We start from the raw sequence: 21,978 nt of genomic DNA, 5'->3' as shown, positions 1-21,978 counted from the left end.
GGGGCGTGAACAGTTGCAAGCCTTGTTTGGAGTGTTTCCAGCTGTTTTCAGCAAGAAGGTGGACGCAGAGCAGCTGGGACTTCCTGTCAGACTAGAAACACACTGGGTACGTCCAAACTGTCCCTCCTGTCTCCTTATCTGTGGACTTTACCTGAACCCCTGGATCCTGTCACAAGGTTCAGGAAAGGCGTTAGGAGGCTTCCTAAAGGAGTTAAGGAAAGGCGTTAGGAGGCTTCCTAAAGGAGTTAAGGAAAGGCGTTAGGAGGCTTCCTAAAGGAGTTAAGGAAAGGCGTTAGGAGGCTTCCTAAAGGAGTTAAGGAAAGGTGTTAGGAGCCTTCCTAAAGGAGTTAAGGAAAGGCGTTAGGAGGCTTCCTAAAGGAGTTAAGGAAAGGCGTTCGGAGGCTTCCTAAAGGAGTTAAGGAAAGGTGTTCGGAGGCTTCCTAAAGGACTTAAGGAAAGGCGTTAGGAGGCTTCCTAAAGGAGTTAAGGAAAGGCGTTCGGAGGCTTCCTAAAGGAGTTAAGGAAAGGCATTAGGAGGCTTCCTAAAGGAGTTAAGGAAAGGCGTTAGGAGACTTCCTAAAGGAGTTAAGGAGAGGTGTTGGGACACTTCCTAAAGGAGTTAAGGAAAGGTGTTAGGAAGCTTCATAAAGGAGTTAAGGAAAGGTGTTAAGTGACTTCCTAAAGGAGTTAAGGAAAGGTGTTAAGAGACTTCCTAAAGGAGTTAAGGAAATGTGTTAGGAGGCTTCCTAAAGGAGTTAGGAAAGGTGATCATGTTGGTGTGGCAGTAGAACTGCACTTTCACTGAGTGACATCATAATAATGTGACAATGGCGCAAGTTAGTTCCTAGCTAAAGGAGGATATAAAGGAAGCATCAGTGTTTCCTAGGCTAAAAGAGGATATAAAGGAAGCATCAGTGTTTCCTAGGCTAAAGGAGGCTCTGAAGGAAGCATCAGTGTTTCCTAGGCTAAAGGAGGCTCTAAAGGAAGCAACGAGCCTCCTTTCCTTTGCTCATTGAGAATTCAGACAGAACCTATCATGGCCGCGACACAAAACCTTTGTGGGACATTTCAGACGTACCCCATGAGTGCAGGACGCTGCTGCTGGCTAGCCGTTAGCATGTGAGGAGGTGTGGTGACAAGTGGAGCTGGAAGATACAGTAAAGGACACAGTGAGCCAGTGTTGGTACTGTTTAATACTTTGGAGGAGTTCCCTCCAGTCTGTTCACCTTCAGTTCGTCTGCGTTGAATCCTTCACCTCCTGTAAACCAGGAAACAACCAAAACCCTTCAGTCCTCGGGGTTGTGGTGAATCACAGTGTCGTACGTCTTTAAGACTCGGGACGGAGGAGGGAGGTCACAGTGACGTCGGAGGGAGGACTACGTTCTAAAGACCTGAAATGTGGCGAAAATACACACAATGACCTGCAAGGAGTCATTCTTAAAGGGACCGTGGAAGATCGTAAGTTCAGCCAAAGGCAATCAAACTTGTGACTACGTCAAATTAAACAACGGTGACAAATTCATGCGTTGATGGTTTGAGCCACGGCGAGGAAACAGCAGCAGGAAGGACTTCTGAGAATGATGCAGTAACTGAGCGAGAATACAAATATAGAGAAACTTAAAGACAAAGAGCATGTTCCGCTGTTTAACAGTTGTTTTTCCATGTGGTGTACCACAGGGTGCAGCACTGGGTCCCCCCCCCCCCACTTGTTTTTTTAAGTTCCATGCTTCCTGTTGGCACTTTTAACTTATTTACAACCACTGGTATTTTAACGACACTGACATACTGCAAATACTGTGACTTCAGACGGGACAGGCTTCAGAAATGCGTGCTAGTTACTGAAAAGTGATCATTTTCATAGAGACGTAATTCACTACAGGCAATCATGTTCTGCTTAAATGAATTATTGAAAGTGATGCAATGTTGTTTGTTGGAGGAAGATGCTCTATCAGTGAATCTATTGATCATCACATGGTGGGTTTATATGAAGAGTAAGGCTCAGACAGTTGAGATTAAAAGCGATTCATAAAAATGTAAAAAAATCCTTGTGTTATTTCTTTTCTTCTCCACTGTGACTAAAGTGAAAAGTTGGAGTTCTGATATAAAAGTGGCGGGTTGGGCGGTGGGGGGGGTTTTTCTGCTTCTCCGGTGGGGTCGTAAACCTGTGACTGGTGTTTCTTCTCTTCAGGTAGAAAAGTGGTGGAAGAGTCGCGCCCCCATCTCGTCCTAATTCTGGATTCAGTCCCACTGGAGCGTCTCCAGGTCACAGTGGCGGGCCGGGAGGTGGGCGGCGGGGGCACGCTCTGTGCACGCCGACGCGCTTGTTTACACGCTGGTGCACGTGAACACGCTCAGGCGCGCGGCTAGGGTTTGTGCACGTCCTCGTGCCGCAGGATCTTGTAGAGGACCCAGTAGAAGATGTTGAAGAAGAGGAAGGCCAGCGGGAAGCCGGCCCGCGACACCGTGTCGATCTTTTTGGCTCGGTCGATGAACAACTTCCTCATCTCCTCCGTGGTCTTCCCCCCCCCTCCGCCTGCCCCGCCTCCCGCAGGTGCACTCTGGGTAGCGGTGTTGGCGGTGGCCCCCGCCGTGTTGGCGGTGCTGTTGGCAGCGGCCTTGGAGGCCTTGCTGTTGCCAGGGGTGGAGGTGATGGCGGCCGAGGAGCTCAGCCGGCTCTCGTGTGCCTCCGCTTCCTGTAGGGGGGGGGGGGGGGTGAGAGGTCATTTTATCATCGCTTTCTCATCTCGGCTTGTCTCTGCTCAACCTGAGAGGAAACTGAAACCTGTGACCTGCTAGAAGCTGCTTCAGCAGTCAGAACCACGGCGTCAGCAGGCTGAAGGAGGGACGTGAGAACCAGGAAGCGCTTTTCACACTCGATAACGAGGCAGGAAGCCAAGGTGTGATCGCCGCGCTCAAAGTGAGCTTTTCCGCTCAGTGACTCATAAACACACACTGCCAGGAGAACACAGGAAACTGTTTCACACTGAGTCTCGTCCAGCAGGCGGCGCCGTCTCACAGTGAGTGGATGACGAGTGCTGCTCTAGCAGTGTCTCCACTGACCTTGAATCTGATGCAGCGGCTCCTCAGGACTCACCTTCACACTGAAAACGTCCCAAATGCACAGAATTCCTTGTTTTACGTGACGAGAGGATGTATTTTGGCGACGCTGGAGAAATTAACTTTGTCTGATTGTTATTTCTTCTAAATTTGAACAGTTTCTCCGAAAAGTTCAAACTATTAAAACCCACAAATGTGGATTCTTTCATTTGGTTTTGTTGAAAATCAATGTTTAACGTTGTCCAATAACACACACACACACACACACACACACACACACACACACACACACACTGAACAGGACAGACTGACCAATTCCTCTGTTTTAAACAGTGTGAGTGGCGAACATGTGAGTTCATGCAGTGAAACTTATGAGCGCACACACACACACACACACACACACACACACACACACACACACACACACACACACACACACACACACACACACACACACACACACACACACACACACACACACACACACACACACACACACACACACACACACACACACACACACACACACACACACACACACACGGTGCCATTTACCCTGTGATTGCCGGTGTAGATGTTGCTCATAGATCCGTACAGAGGCTGGGATGATCTGAGGCCGTTGTCAGTGTCAATGCGACGCAGCGACTCAGCCAGCGCCTCCGGATCAACTGCACCTCCACTGTGCTACCGGCCAGAGCATGCAGACCAGATGAACAGGCAGGAACAGCAGAGACACACACACACACACACACACACACACACACACACACACACACACACACACACACACACACACACACACACACACACACACGAGCCAGAGACAGGAGCAACCACACATTCAGTCAACATGTCTGGGCATCTGAGTGTGTGTGTGTGTGTGTGTAGCAGGAAACAGCTCTTCAGGTCAGGATGTGATATTTAAAATGTTAAAGGTGTCACAAGGTCATTTCTTTCCTGTCAGCAGCGTGTCCTGATACGCTGTGGATCTTTTCCACGAAACTGTCTGTTCCTGATCGGCCCACTGGGTGGCGCTGTGTTTCACTGACAGCGAGTGCAGCAGTGAAAGGCAGAAGATAAAAGATGGAGAGGATGTCTTCCTCCACTTTTACCAACATTATTCTCAGTAACTTGTGGAAATGCTGCCACACATTAGGCCCAAATCACATGATGACATTTTTGTATTTTCGTTTCAGAAAAGTTTCAGGTTTAAACGGCAACATTTGGAAAACAATGTCTGTTAAATGTTTGCATGGAAACAGCAGAAACCGTGAAAACTAAGTGGTTAACATGTTGGTCCACTAGTTGGCGCTGTTGTTAGGTGTAGCACTGAAAGCCCACACACATATAGCAGAGAACAAAACTCAACATTAACACTGGGAGAACACGAGCATTGTCGTGGACAGACACCAAGTTGGTTTGTTATTATGGTGACTGTCAAAATAAAAGTACCAAGTTGGTTTGTTGTTATGGTGACTGTCAAAATAAAAGTACCAAGTTGGTTTGTTATCATGGTGACTGTCAAAATAAAAGTACCAAGTTGGTTTGTTATCATGGTGACTGTGAAAATAAAAGTACAAAGTTGGTTTGTTATTATGGTGACTGTGAAAATAAAAGTACCAAGTTGGTTTGTTATTATGGTGACTGTCAAAATAAAAGTACCAAGTTGGTTTGTTATCATGGTGACTGTCAAAATAAAAGTACCAAGTTGGTTTGTTATCATGGTGACTGTCAAAATAAAAGTACCAAGTCCCAGGAGAATATGGACTGGGAGTCATGACGCCACAGAGGAAACTGTTCTAATTGGCTCTCCTGAGCATGTGCCAAGGAACTAGTTATTACAACTGCGTTGCTCATGGGCAGTGGCAGCATTTCAGAAAGGTTGCGTTTTCATATGATTCCACCGAGTGGGAGTGTTTTTATAAGGTTGTGTTTTCGCAGGCTCTGAGCTCTGTTGTCATGTAAACGGTCCGAGTGATGGCGTGTTGCAGTGTCCACCAGGCAGTTGTTTCAGTGAAGCGACAGGTAGCGCAGAGTTTGTTTGCGTCGGCCATCAGCTTTCTGTCTAAAACGTCAGCTTCCTGTCTAAAACGTAGCTTCCTGTCTAAGACGTCAATTTCCTGTCTAAAACGCAGCTTCCTGTCTAAGACGTCAACTTCCTGTCTAAAACACAGCTTCTTGTCCAAGATGTCAACTTCCTGTCTAAGACATCAGCTTCCTGTCTAAAACGCAGCTTCTTGTCTGAGACGTCAACTTCCTGTCTAAAACGCAGCTTCCTGTGTGAGACGTCAGCTTCCTGTCTAAGATGTCAGCTTCGTGTCTAAAACGCAGCTTCTTGTCCAAGATGTCAACTTCCTGTCTAAAACACAGCTTCTTGTCCAAGATGTCAACTTCCTGTCTAAAACATCAACTTCCTGTCAAAAACACAGCTTCTTGTCTAAAACGCAGCTTCTTGTCCAAGATGTCAACTTCCTGTCTAAGACATCAGCTTCCTGTCTAAAACGCAGCTTCCTGTCTAAAACATCAACTTCCTGTCTAAAACACAGCTTCTTGTCTAAAACGCAGCTTCTTGTCCAAGATGTCAACTTCCTGTCTAAGACATCAGCTTCCTGTCTAAAACGCAGCTTCCTGTCTAAAACGCAGCTTCCTGTCTAAAACGCAGCTTCCTGTGTGAGATGTCAGCTTCCTGTCTGAGATGCCAGCTTCGTGCCTAAAACGTAGCTTCATGTCTAAAATGTAGCTTCGTGTCTAAAACGCAGCTTCCTGTCTAAGACGTCAACTTCCTGTCTAAAACGCAGCTTCCTGTCTAAGACGTCAACTTCCTGTCTAAAACACAGCTTCTTGTCCAAGATGTCAACTTCCTGTCTAAGACATCAGCTTCCTGTCTAAAACGTAGCTTCTTGTCTGAGACGTCAGCTTCCTGTCTAAAACGCAGCATCCTGTCTAAGACGCAGCTTCCTGTGTGAGACGTCAGCTTCCTGTCTAAGATGCCAGCTTCGTGTCTAAAACGTAGCTTCGTGTCTAAAATGCAGCTTCCTGTCTAAGACGTCAACTTCCTGTCTAAGACATCAGCTTCCTGTCTAAGACGTCAACTTCCTGTCTAAGATGCCAGCTTCCTGTCTAAAATGCAGCTTCTCGTCTAAGACGTCAACTTCCTGTCTAAGACATCAGCTTCCTGTCTAAGACGTCAACTTCCTGTCTAAAACGCAGCTTCCTGTCTAAGACGTCAACTTCCTGTCTAAAACACAGCTTCTTGTCCAAGATGTCAACTTCCTGTCTAAGACATCAGCTTCCTGTCTAAAACGCAGAACACACTCAGAGGACATCAGGACCAGTTTGTTTGTGTGTGTGTGTGTGTGTGTGTGTGTGTGTGTGTGTGTGTGTGTGTGTGTGTGTGTGTGTGTGTGTGTGTGTGTGTGTGTGTGTGTTGACTGAATGCCGAGGGACAGACATGTTGTTCATGCACACGCTCATCCTCAGTGGGGATGGCCTCCTGTCACAGAGCTGTGAAGGAAACTCACAGATGCAGAAACATCATGCTGTATCATGCACTCACACACACACACACACACACACACACACACACACACACACACACACACACACACACACACACACACACACACACACACACACACACACACACACACGCACACACACACAGGCGCACACGCCAGCTGATGTGTTTCTAATGTCAACAGTTTGTTCAGAAACTTCTTATTCAATTGATTTTCTAAATACGATGTGGTGTTATTCCACTAACTTCTGTGTGGTTAGTGAACCAGTGAGTTAACCACTGAGTGAACCAGTGAGTTAACGAGCGAGTTAACGAGCGAGTTAACCAGTGAGTTAACCAGTGAGTTAACCAGGGTCTACCTGTCCTTCAGGGTGAATCAAAACTCACCTGAGGCTGCAGGGATTGATGTACTAACTACATTTGACCACAAGGTGGCAGCAGCACAGTAAAGAACCTCAAGCCACGGTACCTTGCTCTTGCTCTTGTGTCTCCTGAATCTCAGCAGCTCCTTGTGTTGTCTCGACACAAAGTTGACGGCAGCATATTCCAGCAGAGCCGAGAAGACGAAAAGGAGACACACGGCCATCCAGATGTCTATGGCCTTCACATAGGACACCTGAAACACACACACACACTCACACACTCTCAAATATGTTTGATCAGTTGGTCCACCAACACATCTGACTCCATGTCAGCACATTTCACTCTGCATGTTTCCCATGCCAACACACCTAAAGCAGCTTTTTCTCAGTACATCCCCGACACAAGGCAGTGTGATGTGTTGCTATGAGTCTGTGTTTAAGCTCAGTAGTTCACACCTCCAAACCTTTAGTTTGTAATCATCTCAGAGGCTTTTCATTGTTGTTCTGCTCCTGCTGAGGAGCTGAGCAGCTCAGACTGTGACGGCGCCTCCTGCAGCTCAAAGATGGAGTTTTCCTTTCTAAACTCTTGGAAGATGTCGAAGGTCAAGCAGTGAATGAATAATGGACCAGTGGGCAGATTGATGGATACGGAGGACAGACGTCGGCTGTGCATGTTAAGAGTCTGAATTCACGGCAGAGCGGCGGGGCTGAGTGATCGTCGCCTGGAGTGTGAGCAGGAAACTCTCTGATCACTTATTCACACACATGGAACACAGCAGAGTGCAAAGCTCTGTAACCAAAAGAAACATGAGAACGCCCCCCCCCACACACACGGAGTGTGGAGGTGTGTTAATCAGGGTTACATAAGGAGGCGCTCCATGTCAGATTCCCTTTCATGCATACCAGATAGCAGAGGCTCGTCTTCACTCGCGCTCCAGCACACACAGCGAGTGTGTAATTAACACACACATCGAGTGTGTAACTGACACACACATCGAGTGTGTAATTAACTGATTCAGTCATCAGCAGGAAGATGCACTAATATGGAGGTTGGATCTTCTTAAAGAAACAGATTCATGAACTAAAGACGACAAGAAGCAACGAAACAGCTGAGACAAACAACCAACATGGAGAAAGCAGCTACAAAGGGAAGCTAATGCTAATGTGAATCACAGCTACTGTGGATACATGCTACTGCGGATACATGCTAATGCTACATCCAGTGGATCACGTTTCATGTTGCATGTCAGGTGTACTGAGTTAACTCAGGATTAATGAGGCTCCTCCTTCAGTAAACTGGAGTTTAGTAAAATAGGAACCATGACCACAGAGCTGGATAATGCTAACGCTAACAGCTAAAACAGGAAGTGGATAAAGAGAGACAACAGCTCTTAAACTGTCATGACGCAGGAAGTAATATGTTCCTGACCACCTCAGGAACTTTCTAACTATTTCACAATAGTACACACACACACACACACACACACACCTTTGGCAGCGAGGTTCTGGATCCGGAGCTCTGGGTGGTCATGGTGAGCACGGTGGTGATTCCCAGCGCCACCCTGGCGGGCGCGGCGTCCATATTGATCCAGAAGGAGACCCAGGAGAGGATGACGATGAGGAGGGACGGGATGTACATCTGGATCAGGTAGTAACCCATCTGGCGCTCCAGGTGGAAGCGCACCTCGATACAGGTGAATTTACCTGTACACACGCACACATGTACACACGCACACAGGTACACACGCACACACGTACACACGCACACACGTACACAGTGAGTAGATGTGTGATCTGATTACAGATCCATCACTGCATCATTGCCCCTTATTGGCTCATCACAGTGGCTGTAACACGTGTAACTGTGTTGTAGTGCTTGTTGTGTGTACCAGTGTGTGTGTGTGTACCTATGTTGTAGTGCTTGGTGTGTGTACCAGTGTGTGTGTGTACCTGTGTTGTAGGGCTTGGTGTGTGTACCTGTGTGTGTGTGTACCTATGTTGTAGTGCTTGGTGTGTGAACCAGTGTGTGTGTGTACCTGTGTTGTAGTGCTTGGTGTGTGAACCAGTGTGTGTGTGTGTGTACCTGTGTTGTAGTGCTTGGTGTGTGTACGAGTGTGTGTCTACCTGTGTTGTAGTGCTTGGTGTGTGTACCAGTGTGTGTGTACCTGTGTTGTATTGCTTGGTGTGTGTGTTTGTGTGTGTGTACCTATGTTGTACTGCTTGGTGTGTGTACCAGTGTGTGTGTGTACCTGTATTGTATTGCTTGGTGTGTGTGTTTGTACCTATGTTGTAGTGCTTGGTGTGTGTACCAGTGTGTGTGTACCTGTGTTGTAGTGCTTGGTGTGTGTTTGTGTGTGTGTACCTGTGTTGTAGTGCTTAGTGCATGTGTTTGTGTATGTGCCTATGTTGTAGTGCTTGGTGTGTGTACCTGTGTTGTAGTGCTTGGTGTGTGTTTGTGTGTGTGTACCTGTGTTGTAGTGCTTAGTGCATGTGTTTGTGTATGTGCCTATGTTGTAGTGCTTGGTGTGTGTACCTGTGCTGTAGTGCTTGGTGTGTGTTTGTGTGTGTGTACCTATGTTGTAGTGCTTGGTGTGTGCACCAGTGTGTGTGTACCAGTGTGTGTGTACCTGTGTTGTAGTGCTTGGTGTGTGTATGTTTGTGTGTGTGTACCTATGTTGTAGTGCTTGGTGTGTGTTTGTGTGTGTGTGTGTACCTATGTTGTAGTGCTTGGTGTGTGTACCAGTGTGTGTGTCCCTGTGTTGTAGTGCTTGGTGTGTGTTTGTGTGTGTGTGTACCTGTGTTGTAGTGCTTGGTGTGTGTTTGTGTGTGTGTGTACCTGTGTTGTAGGGCTTGGTGTGTGTACCTGTGTGTGTGTGTACCTATGTTGTAGTGCTTGGTGTGTGTACCAGTGTGTGTGTGTACCTGTGTTGTAGTGCTTGGTGCGTGTACCAGTGTGTGTGTACCTGTGTTGTAGTGCTTGGTGTGTGTACCAGTGTGTGTGTACCTGTGTTGTAGTGCTTGGTGCGTGTTTGTGTGTGTGTGTACCAGTGTGTGTGTGTGTACCTATGTTGTAGTGCTTTGTGTGTGTACCAGTGTGTGTGTACCTGTGTTGTAGTGCTTGGTGTGTGTACCAGTATGTGTGTGTACCTGTGTTGTAGTGCTTGGTGTGTGTACCAGTGTGTGTACCTGTGTTGTAGTGCTTGGTGTGTGTACCAGTGTGGGTGTACCTGTGTTGTAGTGCTTGGTGTGTGTACCAGTGTGTGTGTACCTGTGTTGTAGTGCTTGGTGTGTGTACCAGAGTGTGTGTGTACCTGTGTTGTAGTGCTTGGTGTGTGTACCAGTGTGTGTGTGTACCTGTGTTGTAGTGCTTGGTGTGTGTACCAGTGTGTGTGTACCTGTGTTGTAGTGCTTGGTGTGTGTACCAGTGTGTGTGTACCTGTGTTGTAGTGCTTGGTGCAGTAGCGGAGGTCGGACTCGTCCTTCATGATGAACTGGGGCAGGGTGAGGCCTTCAGCCACCTGCACTGGTCCGTTCTCCTGCCACTCGAAGATCAGGTCGTTCATGGTGTAACCAACTGAAGACAAACGACCAATGAGCAGCGTCAGTCTGACCACAACAACAAAATAACATCTGATGTCTAAAACACTGAAGATCCAAGTTTTCCTTTTTGAACTGAGTCACTGAAATATATCAACTTTTCATTGATATTCTAATTCATTTAGCTGTACCTGCATGGAAGTCTGTGTCTCCACCGGGGCAATTCAAAGACATGAAACTGTAATCTAATATTTATATTTAAATCTGTTATATGGATGCTGTTGGATACACGTCATGTTTGAGAGTTTTACTTGGTGTTTATTGTGTTGCTGCTGTTCTTCAGCGTCTCTGCAGCTCGGTGTACATTTCTCACACGGTTGTTATGTGATCAATTACCAAAGCTACAAAGTGTGACGACATCATGTATTAGAGAATGGATTCCTGCCTCCAACTGAACAAACACCATCCAATATGTTTGCTTTTGTGTGTTATTTCTTGTGATATGTGCATGGAGAAATTTGTTTGGAAACACAAAAGGTGAAGTAAGTTGAGGTGAGTTCAGGTCAGAGGCTCCAGTCGGTGTCGGCCGGGCGGAGCCTGTAACTGCCACGCTGGATTTCCTCTTATCCGGATAACTTCTAGGATTAACTCTGGGTTTACTGTGCTATGACACTCATAAGTGGTCAGAGCTCCGCCTCCTGACCAATCAGATCTCTTGGAAAATGACGCCCATTCTTAAATGATCCTGACTGGAGCACGTTCAGTGCTGAGCTGCAGCTGAGTGGAGAGGAGGTGAGGAATTAATCTAGAACCATCTTTTTGACATGATAAAATAAACCCTGGTCACCGAGGCTTTGAAGGACGTTTTTGTTCTTGACTTGTTCCAAGTGTGTTTCGCTCCTCGAGGGTTGATCTGGAATAATGAGCTTAATAATAATGATCTCCCCTGAATTAATATTCCAACACAAAACAAAGTCACACGGAGGAAACCCTGCCTCAAGCCTGGATGGAAACTCTAAACTAAAAGAAGAGCAGTGAGGAAACTCTGCCTCAAGTCTGGATGAAAACTCTAAACTAAAGGAAGAGCAGTGAGGAAACTCTGCCTCAAGCCTGGATGGAAACTCTAAACTAAAAGAAGAGCAGTGAGGAAACTCTGCCTCAAGCCTGGATGGAAACTCTAAACTAAAAGAAGAGCAGTGAGGAAACTCTGCCTCAAGTCTGGATGGAAACTCTAAACTAAAAGAAGAGCAGTGAGGAAACTCTGCCTCAAGCCTGGATGGAAACTCTAAACTAAAAGAAGAGCAGTGAGGAAACTCTGCCTCAAGTCTGGATGGAAACTCTAAACTAAAAGAAGAGCAGTGAGGAAACTCTGCCTCAAGCCTGGATGGAAACTCTAAACTAAAAGAAGAGCAGTGAGGAAACTCTGCCTCAAGCCTGGATGGAAACTCTAAACTAAAAGAAGAGCAGTGAGGAAACTCTGCCTCAAGTCTGGATGGAAACTCTAAACTAAAGGAAGAGCAGTGAGGAAACTCTGCCTCAAGCCTGGATGGAAACTCTAAACTAAAAGAAGAGCAGTGAGGAAACTCTGCCTCAAGCCTGGATGGAAACTCTAAACTAAAAGAAGAGCAGTGAGGAAACTCTGCCTCAAGCCTGGATGGAAACTCTAAACTAAAAGAAGAGCAGTGAGGAAACTCTGCCTCAAGTCTGGATGGAAACTCTAAACTAAAAGAAGAGCAGTGAGGAAACTCTGCCTCAAGCCTGGATGGAAACTCTAAACTAAAAGAAGAGCAGTGAGGAAACTCTGCCTCAAGCCTGGATGGAAACTCTAAACTAAAAGAAGAGCAGTGAGGAAACTCTGCCTCAAGTCTGGATGGAAACTCTAAACTAAAAGAAGAGCAGTGAGGAAACTCAGCCTCAAGTCTGGATGGAAACTCTAAACTAAAAGAAGAGTAGTGAGGAAACTTAGCCTCAAGCCTGGATGGAAACTCTAAACTAAAAGAAGAGCAGTGAGGAAACTCTGCCTCAAGCCTGGATGGAAACTCTAAACTAAAAGAAGAGCAGTGAGGAAACTCAGCCTCAAGTCTGGATGGAAACTCTAAACTAAAAGAAGAGCAGTGAGGAAACTCTGCCTGGAACCTTTCTGCTGGAATGAAGTGAAACTGAGTCCGTTCAGATCTCTGATGAATTAAAATCCTAGAATCTCACCAATCAGCACAAACTCGCCCACAATGGTGTGACTTTGGCTGCAGTGTTGCTTTTATCCTGGTGGATGTGTTTTAATTCTTCATATTCTATTGATCCTTCAGTGAATCTCTAAACTAGCTCTGCAGTTCCTCCCTGTGTGTGATTGGCCAGATGCTGTAACGCTCCGCCCCCTTCATGTCAACACACACGCGTAGGTCAGGGTTGAACCGGGAGTTGATAACCTGCTTGGTGGTAACGCTGATCAGGGTCCAGAGTGTCTGGATCAGGTAACCCAGGTAACAGGGGGGTCCTGGATCAGTTCCTCCCAGGTCAGGGTCCAGTCCTCTGGACCGGGTCAGGGTCCAGTCCTCTGGTTGAGGTTTGGAGGAAACAAACAGCAGCTGGAGCCTCGGGCCACATGAACATCTGCATTCGGATCAGTTTTTAAAGCTGATGCTCGTGCCGACGTCTCCGAGCATCCAATCAGGGCTGGTTGTCATGGTGACACGTGTGTTTACAGGCTCAGCAAGAGGGAGAAGAAACATCAGTATTGATTGTGGGTTTAAAGGTCCCACAGTCTGCAGACATGCCAAGGACTGCTGCTGGAGGTTTTCATCCCCTCGATGTTTGCTGTGTTTCAGTAATCCAGTTGTATCAGATTACTCTGGTTTCCTAGCAACTGACTTGTTGATCCGGGCGACATCTGACTTTATTTTTCCCATATTCACTCCTTCCTGAGGCAGACTCTCATATCATTAGGACTCATGCCTAAGAAATGATGACCTCCGTCCAAAGTGTTTTATTGTGAAAGGACGGTTGGAGAAGATGGAAGCTGACAGACCGACGGAGTCAGCATGTTTTCACACATCAGTACTAAAGGTAACGCACACATTTCTTTCTTTTACATTTTGATACCAGGGTAGAGGAAAGAAAAGAAAGTGAAGAATAATTTTATATGTGCGTCACTGAAAAAAACAACCCTGAGTCAGATTAAATTACCTGAACAGAGACAATCTGCACATCACGATATCCTCCAATTTCAGTTAGTGCTCTGCACTGTGTGTGTGTGTGTGTGTGTGTGTGTGTGTGTGTGTGAGAGAGAGAGAGAGAGAGAGTGTGTGTGTTTTACAGTTTTGATATTAAATGAATGTGAAGCTACATGAAGGCAGTTGTTTCCCCTCTAACAAACTCCTGGTTCTGCTTCGGGTGCATGTGTGTGTGTGTGTGTGTGTGTGTGTGTGTGTGTGTGTGTGTGTGTGTGTGTGTGGGGGGGGGGGGGGGGGGGTCATGTTTCTGCTGCGTGACATCAAAGACAGTTGCTAAAATAATCCAACAAAGGGAAATATGAAGACTATGAATATATGAAAACAGGTTTCGGAGTGGCAATGCCTCAGGTCGTGTGTGTGTGTGTGTGTGTGTGTGTGTGTGTGTGTGTGTGTGTGTGTGTGTGTGTGTGTGTGTGTGTGTGTGTGTGTGTGTGTGGGTGTGTGTGTGTGCGTGTGTGTGTGTGTGTGTGTGTGTGTGTGTGTGTGTGTGTGTGTGTCTGAGTGGACAGTGAGTCATCAGGTGGGCGTCATTAGAGGCGACGCAGCGTTTGCAGCCCGTCGGGACCTCGCAGACTAAATATATCGCGCAGTGGGACTCAAGCGTGACTCTAATTGTTCCTCTCGTTCTCTCAACACGTTACAAGCATGTTCATCACTTCATACGAGCGCACGTGCTGCACGCTCACATACACTGTCACACGCTCACATACACTGTCACACGCTCACATACACTGTCACACGCTCACATACACACTGTCACACGCTCACATACACACTCCGTCACATTATTCAGTGGCGTGCAGCGTCAGCCTCCCCGTCGGGACGAAGAAGAGCAGGAGAGGAGGAGGAGGAAGAGAGGAAGAGCAGGAGGAGCAGAAGAGGTGGAAGAGGAGGAGAAGAGGAAGAAGAGGAGAAGATGAGGAAGAAAAGGAGAAGAGGAGGAAGAGGAGAAGAGGAAGAAGAGGAGAAGAGGAGGAGAAGGAGGAGAAGAGGAGGGAGAGGAGGAGAAGGAGAAGAGGAGAAGAGGAGGGAGAGGAGGAGAAGGAGAAGAGGAGAAGAGGAGGAGAAGGAGAAGAGGAGGAAGAGGAGAAGAGTACTTACAGCTCTCCAGCTGCATGATGCAGGTCTGGACGTCCATGGGGAAGTTCTTCAGGTCCATTGGGCAGGAAAGGGTTAACGTCAGTCTGACAGCAAAACCAGAGACAAGTCAGTGAGGCCTGCTGGTCCAGTGTGTCAGGAACAGACCAACAGACCAACAGAACAACAGACCAACAGACCAACAGACCAACAGACCAACAGACCAACAGACCAACAGACCAACAGAACAACAGAACAACAGACAAACAGAACAACAGAGCAACAGAGCAACAGAACAACAGAACAACAGAACAACAGAACAACAGAACAACAGAGCAACAGAACAGAACAACAGACCAACAGAACAACAGACCAACAGAACAGACCAACATAACAACAGAACAACAGAACAGACCAACATAACAACATAACAACAGACCAACAGAACAACAGACCAACAGAACAGACCAACATAACAACATAACAACAGACCAACAGAACAACAAACAGACCAACAGAACAATAGACCAACAGACCAACAGACCAACAGACCAATAGACCAACAGACCAACAGAACAACAGACCAACAGAACAACAGACCAACAGAACAACAGACCAACAGAAAAGACCAACAGAACAACAGACCAACAGAACAGACCAACAGAACAACAGATCAACAGAACAACAGACCAACAGAACAATAGACCAACAGAACAGACCAACAGAACAACAGATCAACAGAACAACAGAACAACAGAACAACAGACCAACAGAACAATAGACCAACAGAACAACAGACCAACAGAACAACAGACCAACAGACCAACAGACCAACAAACAGACCAACAGAACAATAGACCAACAGAACAATAGACCAACAGAACAGTAGACCAACAGAACAATAGACCAACAGACCAACAGAACAATAGACCAACAGAACAACAGAACAACAGAACAACAGAACAACAGACCAACAGACCAACAGAACAACAGAACAACAGAACAACAGAACAACAGAGCAACAGAACAGAACAACAGACCAACAGAACAACAGACCAACAGAACAGACCAACATAACAACAGAACAACAGAACAGACCAACATAACAACATAACAACAGACCAACAGAACAGACCAACATAACAACAGAACAACAGACCAACAGAACAACAAACAGACCAACAGAACAATAGACCAACAGACCAACAGAACAACAGACCAACAGAACAATAGACCAACAGACCAACAGAACAACAGAACAACAGACCAACAGAACAACAGAACAACAGACCAACAGAACAACAGACCAACAGAACAACAGACCAACAGAACAGACCAACAGAACAACAGATCAACAGAACAACAGACCAACAGACCAACAGAACAATAGACCAACAGAACAACAGACCAACAGACCAACAGAACAATAGACCAACAGAACAATAGACCAACAGAACAGTAGACCAACAGACCAACAGAACAACAGACCAACAGAACAATAGACCAACAGACCAACAGAACAATAGACCAACAGAACAACAGACCAACATAACAACAGACCAACATAACAACAGAACAACAGACCAACAGAACAACAGACCAACAGAACAATAGACCAACAGACCAACAGAACAACAGACCAACAGAACAATAGACCAACAGAACAACAGACCAACAGAACAATAGACCAACAGAACAGTAGACCAACAGAACAATAGACCAACAGAACAACAGACCAACAGAACAGTAGACCAACAGACCAACAGAACAATAGACCAACAGAACAACAGACCAACAGAACAATAGATCAACAGAACAACAGACCAACAGAACAATAGACCAACAGAACAACAGACCAACAGACCAACAGAACAATAGACCAACAGAACAACAGAACAGACCAACAGAACAATAGACCAACAGAACAGACCAACAGAACAATAGATCAACAGAACAACAGACCAACAGAACAGTAGACCAACAGACCAACAGAACAATAGACCAACAGAACAGTAGATCAACAGAACAACAGACCAACAGAACAATAGACCAACAGAACAACAGACCAACAGAACAATAGACCAACAGAACAACAGAACAACAGACCAACAGAACAATAGACCAACAGAACAACAGACCCAAAAAAACAATAGACCAACAGACTCTGTGGTCTGTGTACTCAGTGCTGTCTCTCTCTCTGTAGTCTGTGCTCTCTCTCTCTGTCTGTAGTTGGCGCTCTCTCTCTCTCTCTGTAGTTGGTGCTCTCTCTCTCTCTGTCTGTAGTCAGTGCTCTCTCTCTCTCTGCAGTTGGTGCTCTCTCTCTCTCTCTCTGTCTGTAGTCAGTGCTCTCTATCTCTCTCTGCAGTTGGTGCTCTCTCTCTCTCTCTGTCTGTAGTCAGTGCTCTCTCTCTCTCTGTAGTTGGTGCTCTCTCTCTCTCTCTCTCTCTCTCTGTAGTTGGTGCTCTCTCTCTCTCTCTCTCTCATTCTCTCTCTCTGTCGTCTGTGCTCTCTCTACCTGATGGAGTACAGCACATTTCCGTTCTTGAAGATGCGCAGCAGCTTGTTGTCGGTTGTGACTTCGTGGAAATGAGCTCCCTTCTCGTTGGCGAAGAACAAGTCTGGTTTCCAGATGGAGTCCAACATGGACGGGTCCAGATCCAGAGAGTCGTCAGGGTACTCAGCGTAGGCCAGCCGGGGGTCGTTCCACTGCTGCCGCAGGAAGATGTTCACACGGTAGTCCTACACACACACACACACACACACACACACACACACACACACACACACACACACACACACACACACACACACACACACACACACACACACACACACACACACACACACACACACACACACACACACACAGTTTTAATTTTTGTACAATATGTCCATATCCACATATCAAAGGAAACTTATTCTGAAAAGCAGCTGTCAATTATAAAACAAAAAGACGACAAGAAAACAGACAAAACATTTAGAAAAAATGGTGAAATGTTTCTAAGAGACTAATGAAAGTGAACTAGAATGTTTGATCATCACATCAAGGAGTTTGGGTCTGTCCTGTTGCCATGGTAACAGTAATGCTGCTCATGCTGGTGAAGTATGCTGGTGTGTATTCAATGTCAACTGTTTCTTGGTCCCTGAATCCACGGCGGCGTGCAGAGACGCAGACAACTCAGACCAGAAATAACAGGACTCTCCTGCAAACTCTCAGAGAATCCAGAGGAACCTGTGAGGAGACATGGACCTCTGAGGAGACAGGGACATGTGAGGAGACATGGACCTGTGAGGAGACAGGGACCTGTGAGGAGACAGGGACCTCTGAGGAGACAGGGACCTGTGAGGAGACATGGACCTGTGAGGAGACAGGGACCTCTGAGGAGACAGGGACCTGTGAGGAGACAGGGACCTCTGAGGAGACAGGGACCTGTGAGGAGACAGGGATCTCTGAGGAGACAGGGACCTCTGAGGAGACAGGGACCTGTGAGGAGACAGGGACCTGTGAGGAGACAGGGACCTGTGAGGAGACAGGGACCTGTGAGGAGACAGGGATCTCTGAGGAGACAGGGACCTGTGAGGAGACAGGGATCTCTGAGGAGACAGGGACCTGTGAGGAGACAGGGACCTGTGAGGAGACAGGGACCTGTGAGGAGACAGGGATCTCTGAGGAGACAGGGACCTGTGAGGAGACAGGGACCTGTGAGGAGACAGGGACCTGTGAGGAGACAGGGACCTGTGAGGAGACAGGGACCTGTGAGGAGACAGGGAGCTGTGAGGAGACAGGGATCTCTGAGGAGACAGGGACCACCTCCGCCAGAGAAAAGAGTGATACCTGAGACGACCAGGCCTCGGAGCAGAACTCAGACCATGAATCATCACATTCACCCTGTCACTGTTCAGCTCATCACATTCACCCTGTCACTGTTCAGCTCATCACATTCACCCTGTCACTGTTCAGCTCATCACATTCATCCTGTCACTGTTCAGCTCATCACATTCACCCTGTCACTGTTCAGCTCATCACATTCACCCTGTCACTGTTCAGCTCATCACATTCATCCTGTCACTGTTCAGCTCATCACATTCACCCTGTCACTGTTCAGCTCATCACATTCATCCTGTCACTGTTCAGCTCATCACATTCACCCTGTCACTGTTCAGCTCATCACATTCATCCTGTCACTGTTCAGCTCATCCCATTCACCCTGTCACTGTTCAGCTCATCACATTCACCCTGTCACTGTTCAGCTCATCACATTCATCCTGTCACTGTTCAGCTCATCACATTCACCCTGTCACTGTTCAGCTCATCACATTCACCCTGTCACTGTTCAGCTCATCACATTCACCCTGTCACTGTTCAGCTCATCACATTCACCCTGTCACTGTTCAGCTCATCACATTCATCCTGTCACTGTTCAGCTCATCACATTCACCCTGTCACTGTTCAGCTCATCACATTCACCCTGTCACTGTTCAGCTCATCACATTCACCCTGTCACTGTTCAGCTCATCACATTCACCCTGTCACTGTTCAGCTCATCACATTCACCCTGTCACTGTTCAGCTCATCACATTCACCCTGTCACTGTTCAGCTCATCACATTCACCCTGTCACTGTTCAGCTCAGGCAGAACGTTAAGAGGAGCTGGAAATAGAGCTGCAGTGTGATTCAGTCTGCCTGTGTTCTTATGCACGCACGCACACACACACACGCACGCACACACACACACACACACACGCACACACACACCACACACGCGCACCACACACACGCACACTCACCTGTCAGCTGCTACAAACTACAAAACTACACATCTCATTGATCAGTCATTTTGTATGAAATGGACCAGCTGCATAAATCAAAGAGGGAGGGGGAGAGAGGGAGAGAGAGAGAGAGAGAGAGAGAGAGAGAGAGAGAGAGAGAGAGAGAGAGAGAGAGAGAGAGAGAGAGAGAGAGAGAGAGAGAGAGGGGATTAATAGGGATGGACAGAATGAGTGAACAAATGAAAAAAAGATTTTTACACACATAAATCTGTTCAACATAGATAGCGTGTAGCACAGAGCCAACCTCGCTTAAGGCCCTTTGTGTGTGTGTATGTGTGCGTGTGTGTGTGTGTGTGTCTGTTTCATCAGTTCTGTCACGTTAAAAACAAAGAAAAAAAAAGGCATCAAACAGGAACATTAACATTGAGGCTCCTCATCCCAGGAGCTGAAAATGACCATTTAGTCTGGAAGCCACACACACGCACGCACGCACGCACGCACGCACGCACGCACGCACACACACACACACACACACACACACACACAGCAACTGTCAGACTCCCCCAAGCTGAAAAACATTTTAATGTCAGGAGGCCAAGGTTATGTCATGTTTACTGTGTGTGTGTGTGTGTGTGTGTGTGTGTGTGTGTGTGTGTGTGTGTGTGTGTGTGTGTGTGTGTGTGTGAGGTTGGGGGGGCAGATGGTGAAAGGAGTGAAACTTAATCCCAGTGTGACATATGGCTCCTGTGCATCATGTCTGTTCAGCCTGCAACAATGTTCTACTCCTCTACATCCTTACTGTCCCTCTACACCCTCATGTCCCTCTACACCCTCATGTCCCTCTACATCTTCACTGTCCCTCTACATTTTCACTGTCCCTCTACACCCTCATGTCCCTCTACATCTTCACTGTCCCTCTACACCCTCATGTCCCTCTACATCTTCACTGTCCCTCTACATCCTCACTGTCCCTCTACATCTTCACTGTCCCTCTACATCCTCACTGTCCCTCTACATCCTCACTGTCCCTCTACATCTTCACTGTCCCTCTACACCCTCATGTCCCTCTACATCTTCACTGTCCCTCTACATCCTCACTGTCCCTCTACATCTTCACTGTCCCTCTACATCCTCACTGTCCCTCTACATCCTCACTGTCCCTCTACATCTTCACTGTCCCTCTACATCCTCACTGTCCCTCTACATCCTTACTGTCCCTCTACATCCTTACTGTCCCTCTACATCTTCACTGTCCCTCTACATCCTTACTGTCCCTCTACATCCTTACTGTCCCTCTACATCTTCACTGTCCCTCTACATCCTTACTGTCCCTCTACATCCTTACTGTCCCTCTACATCTTCACTGTCCCTCTACATCTTCACTGTCCCTCTACATCCTTACTGTCCCTCTACATCTTCACTGTCCCTCTACATCCTCACTGTCCCTCTACATCCTCACTGTCCCTCTACATCTTCACTGTCCCTCTACATCCTTACTGTCCCTCTACATCTTCACTGTCCCTCTACATCCTTACTGCCCCTCTACATCTTCACTGTCCCTCTACATCCTTACTGCCCCTCTACATCCTCACTGTCCCTCTACATCCTCACTGTCCCTCTACATCTTCACTGTTCCTCTACACCCTCACTGCTCCTCTACACCCCCACTGCTCCTCTACACCCTCACTGTACCTCAGTCACTCCCACAGAAGGGCTCTGGAGTTTTCTCAGAACATTAATCCACTGAAAACTTAATTAGGAACCAAAAGTCTTTCAAACGTCACAGAAGCTTTGAATCCAGAGAGGAAACTAATTCACAAGCTTTTTACACGTCCAAAAAGTCAAATCACCTTTTTTGTCTCTGGACCTGCTGCGACCTTTTTTTGTGACACGAGGCTCTGAGTCCAATATTCTCTGGACACACACACACACACACACACACACACACACACACACACACACACACACACACACACACACACACACACACACACACACACACACACACACACACACACACACGAAAAAAAACATGCTTGTCTCATAAATAATAAAAGTCACATGAAAGTAATATTACACACTCTGAAATTCCTTGTGACAGGTTTTGCTTTGCAGGCAAGCAAACACACACACACACGCACGCACGCACGTACGCACACACACACACACACACACACACACACACACACACACACACACACACACACACACACACAATCCCAGCGGGGCAGAAAGCACTTAGACCTTGTCACTTCAATCATTCGTCCACTTGTCCTCACAGTCGACCGATGGCGAGCAGTTCAAGTCGTCACACACACACACACACACACACACACACACACACACACACACACACACACACACACACACACACACACACACACACACACACACACACACACACACACACACACACACACACACAATG

General features: G+C 47.0%; 1 protein-coding gene across 1 annotated transcript in view; it reads right to left on the bottom strand.

Annotated features, from left to right (window-relative positions):
• Positions 1–2,363: 2,363 nt before the first annotated feature.
• Positions 2,364–21,978, bottom strand: part of LOC308149007 (glycine receptor subunit alpha-3-like) — a gene marked incomplete at its 3' end in the record, with an annotated part of 45,800 nt that continues 26,185 nt past the window's right edge. The window contains exons 4-10 of the mRNA XM_080520624.1: positions 17,296–17,519; positions 14,805–14,887; positions 10,373–10,510; positions 8,426–8,640; positions 7,044–7,190; positions 3,613–3,741; positions 2,364–2,693 (exon numbers count right to left, since the gene is read on the bottom strand). Coding sequence (XP_080376750.1) covers positions 2,364–2,693; positions 3,613–3,741; positions 7,044–7,190; positions 8,426–8,640; positions 10,373–10,510; positions 14,805–14,887; positions 17,296–17,519 — 1,266 coding nt within the window. The remainder of the gene's footprint in view (positions 2,694–3,612; positions 3,742–7,043; positions 7,191–8,425; positions 8,641–10,372; positions 10,511–14,804; positions 14,888–17,295; positions 17,520–21,978) is intronic.

The sequence above is a fragment of the Blennius ocellaris genome (genome assembly GCF_963422515.1).
Source record: "Blennius ocellaris genome assembly, chromosome: 3".
Classification (NCBI taxonomy): Eukaryota; Metazoa; Chordata; class Actinopteri; order Blenniiformes; family Blenniidae; genus Blennius; species Blennius ocellaris.
The sequence above is the reverse complement of the archived record's forward strand: the minus strand, read 5'-3'. Positions and strand labels throughout refer to the sequence as shown.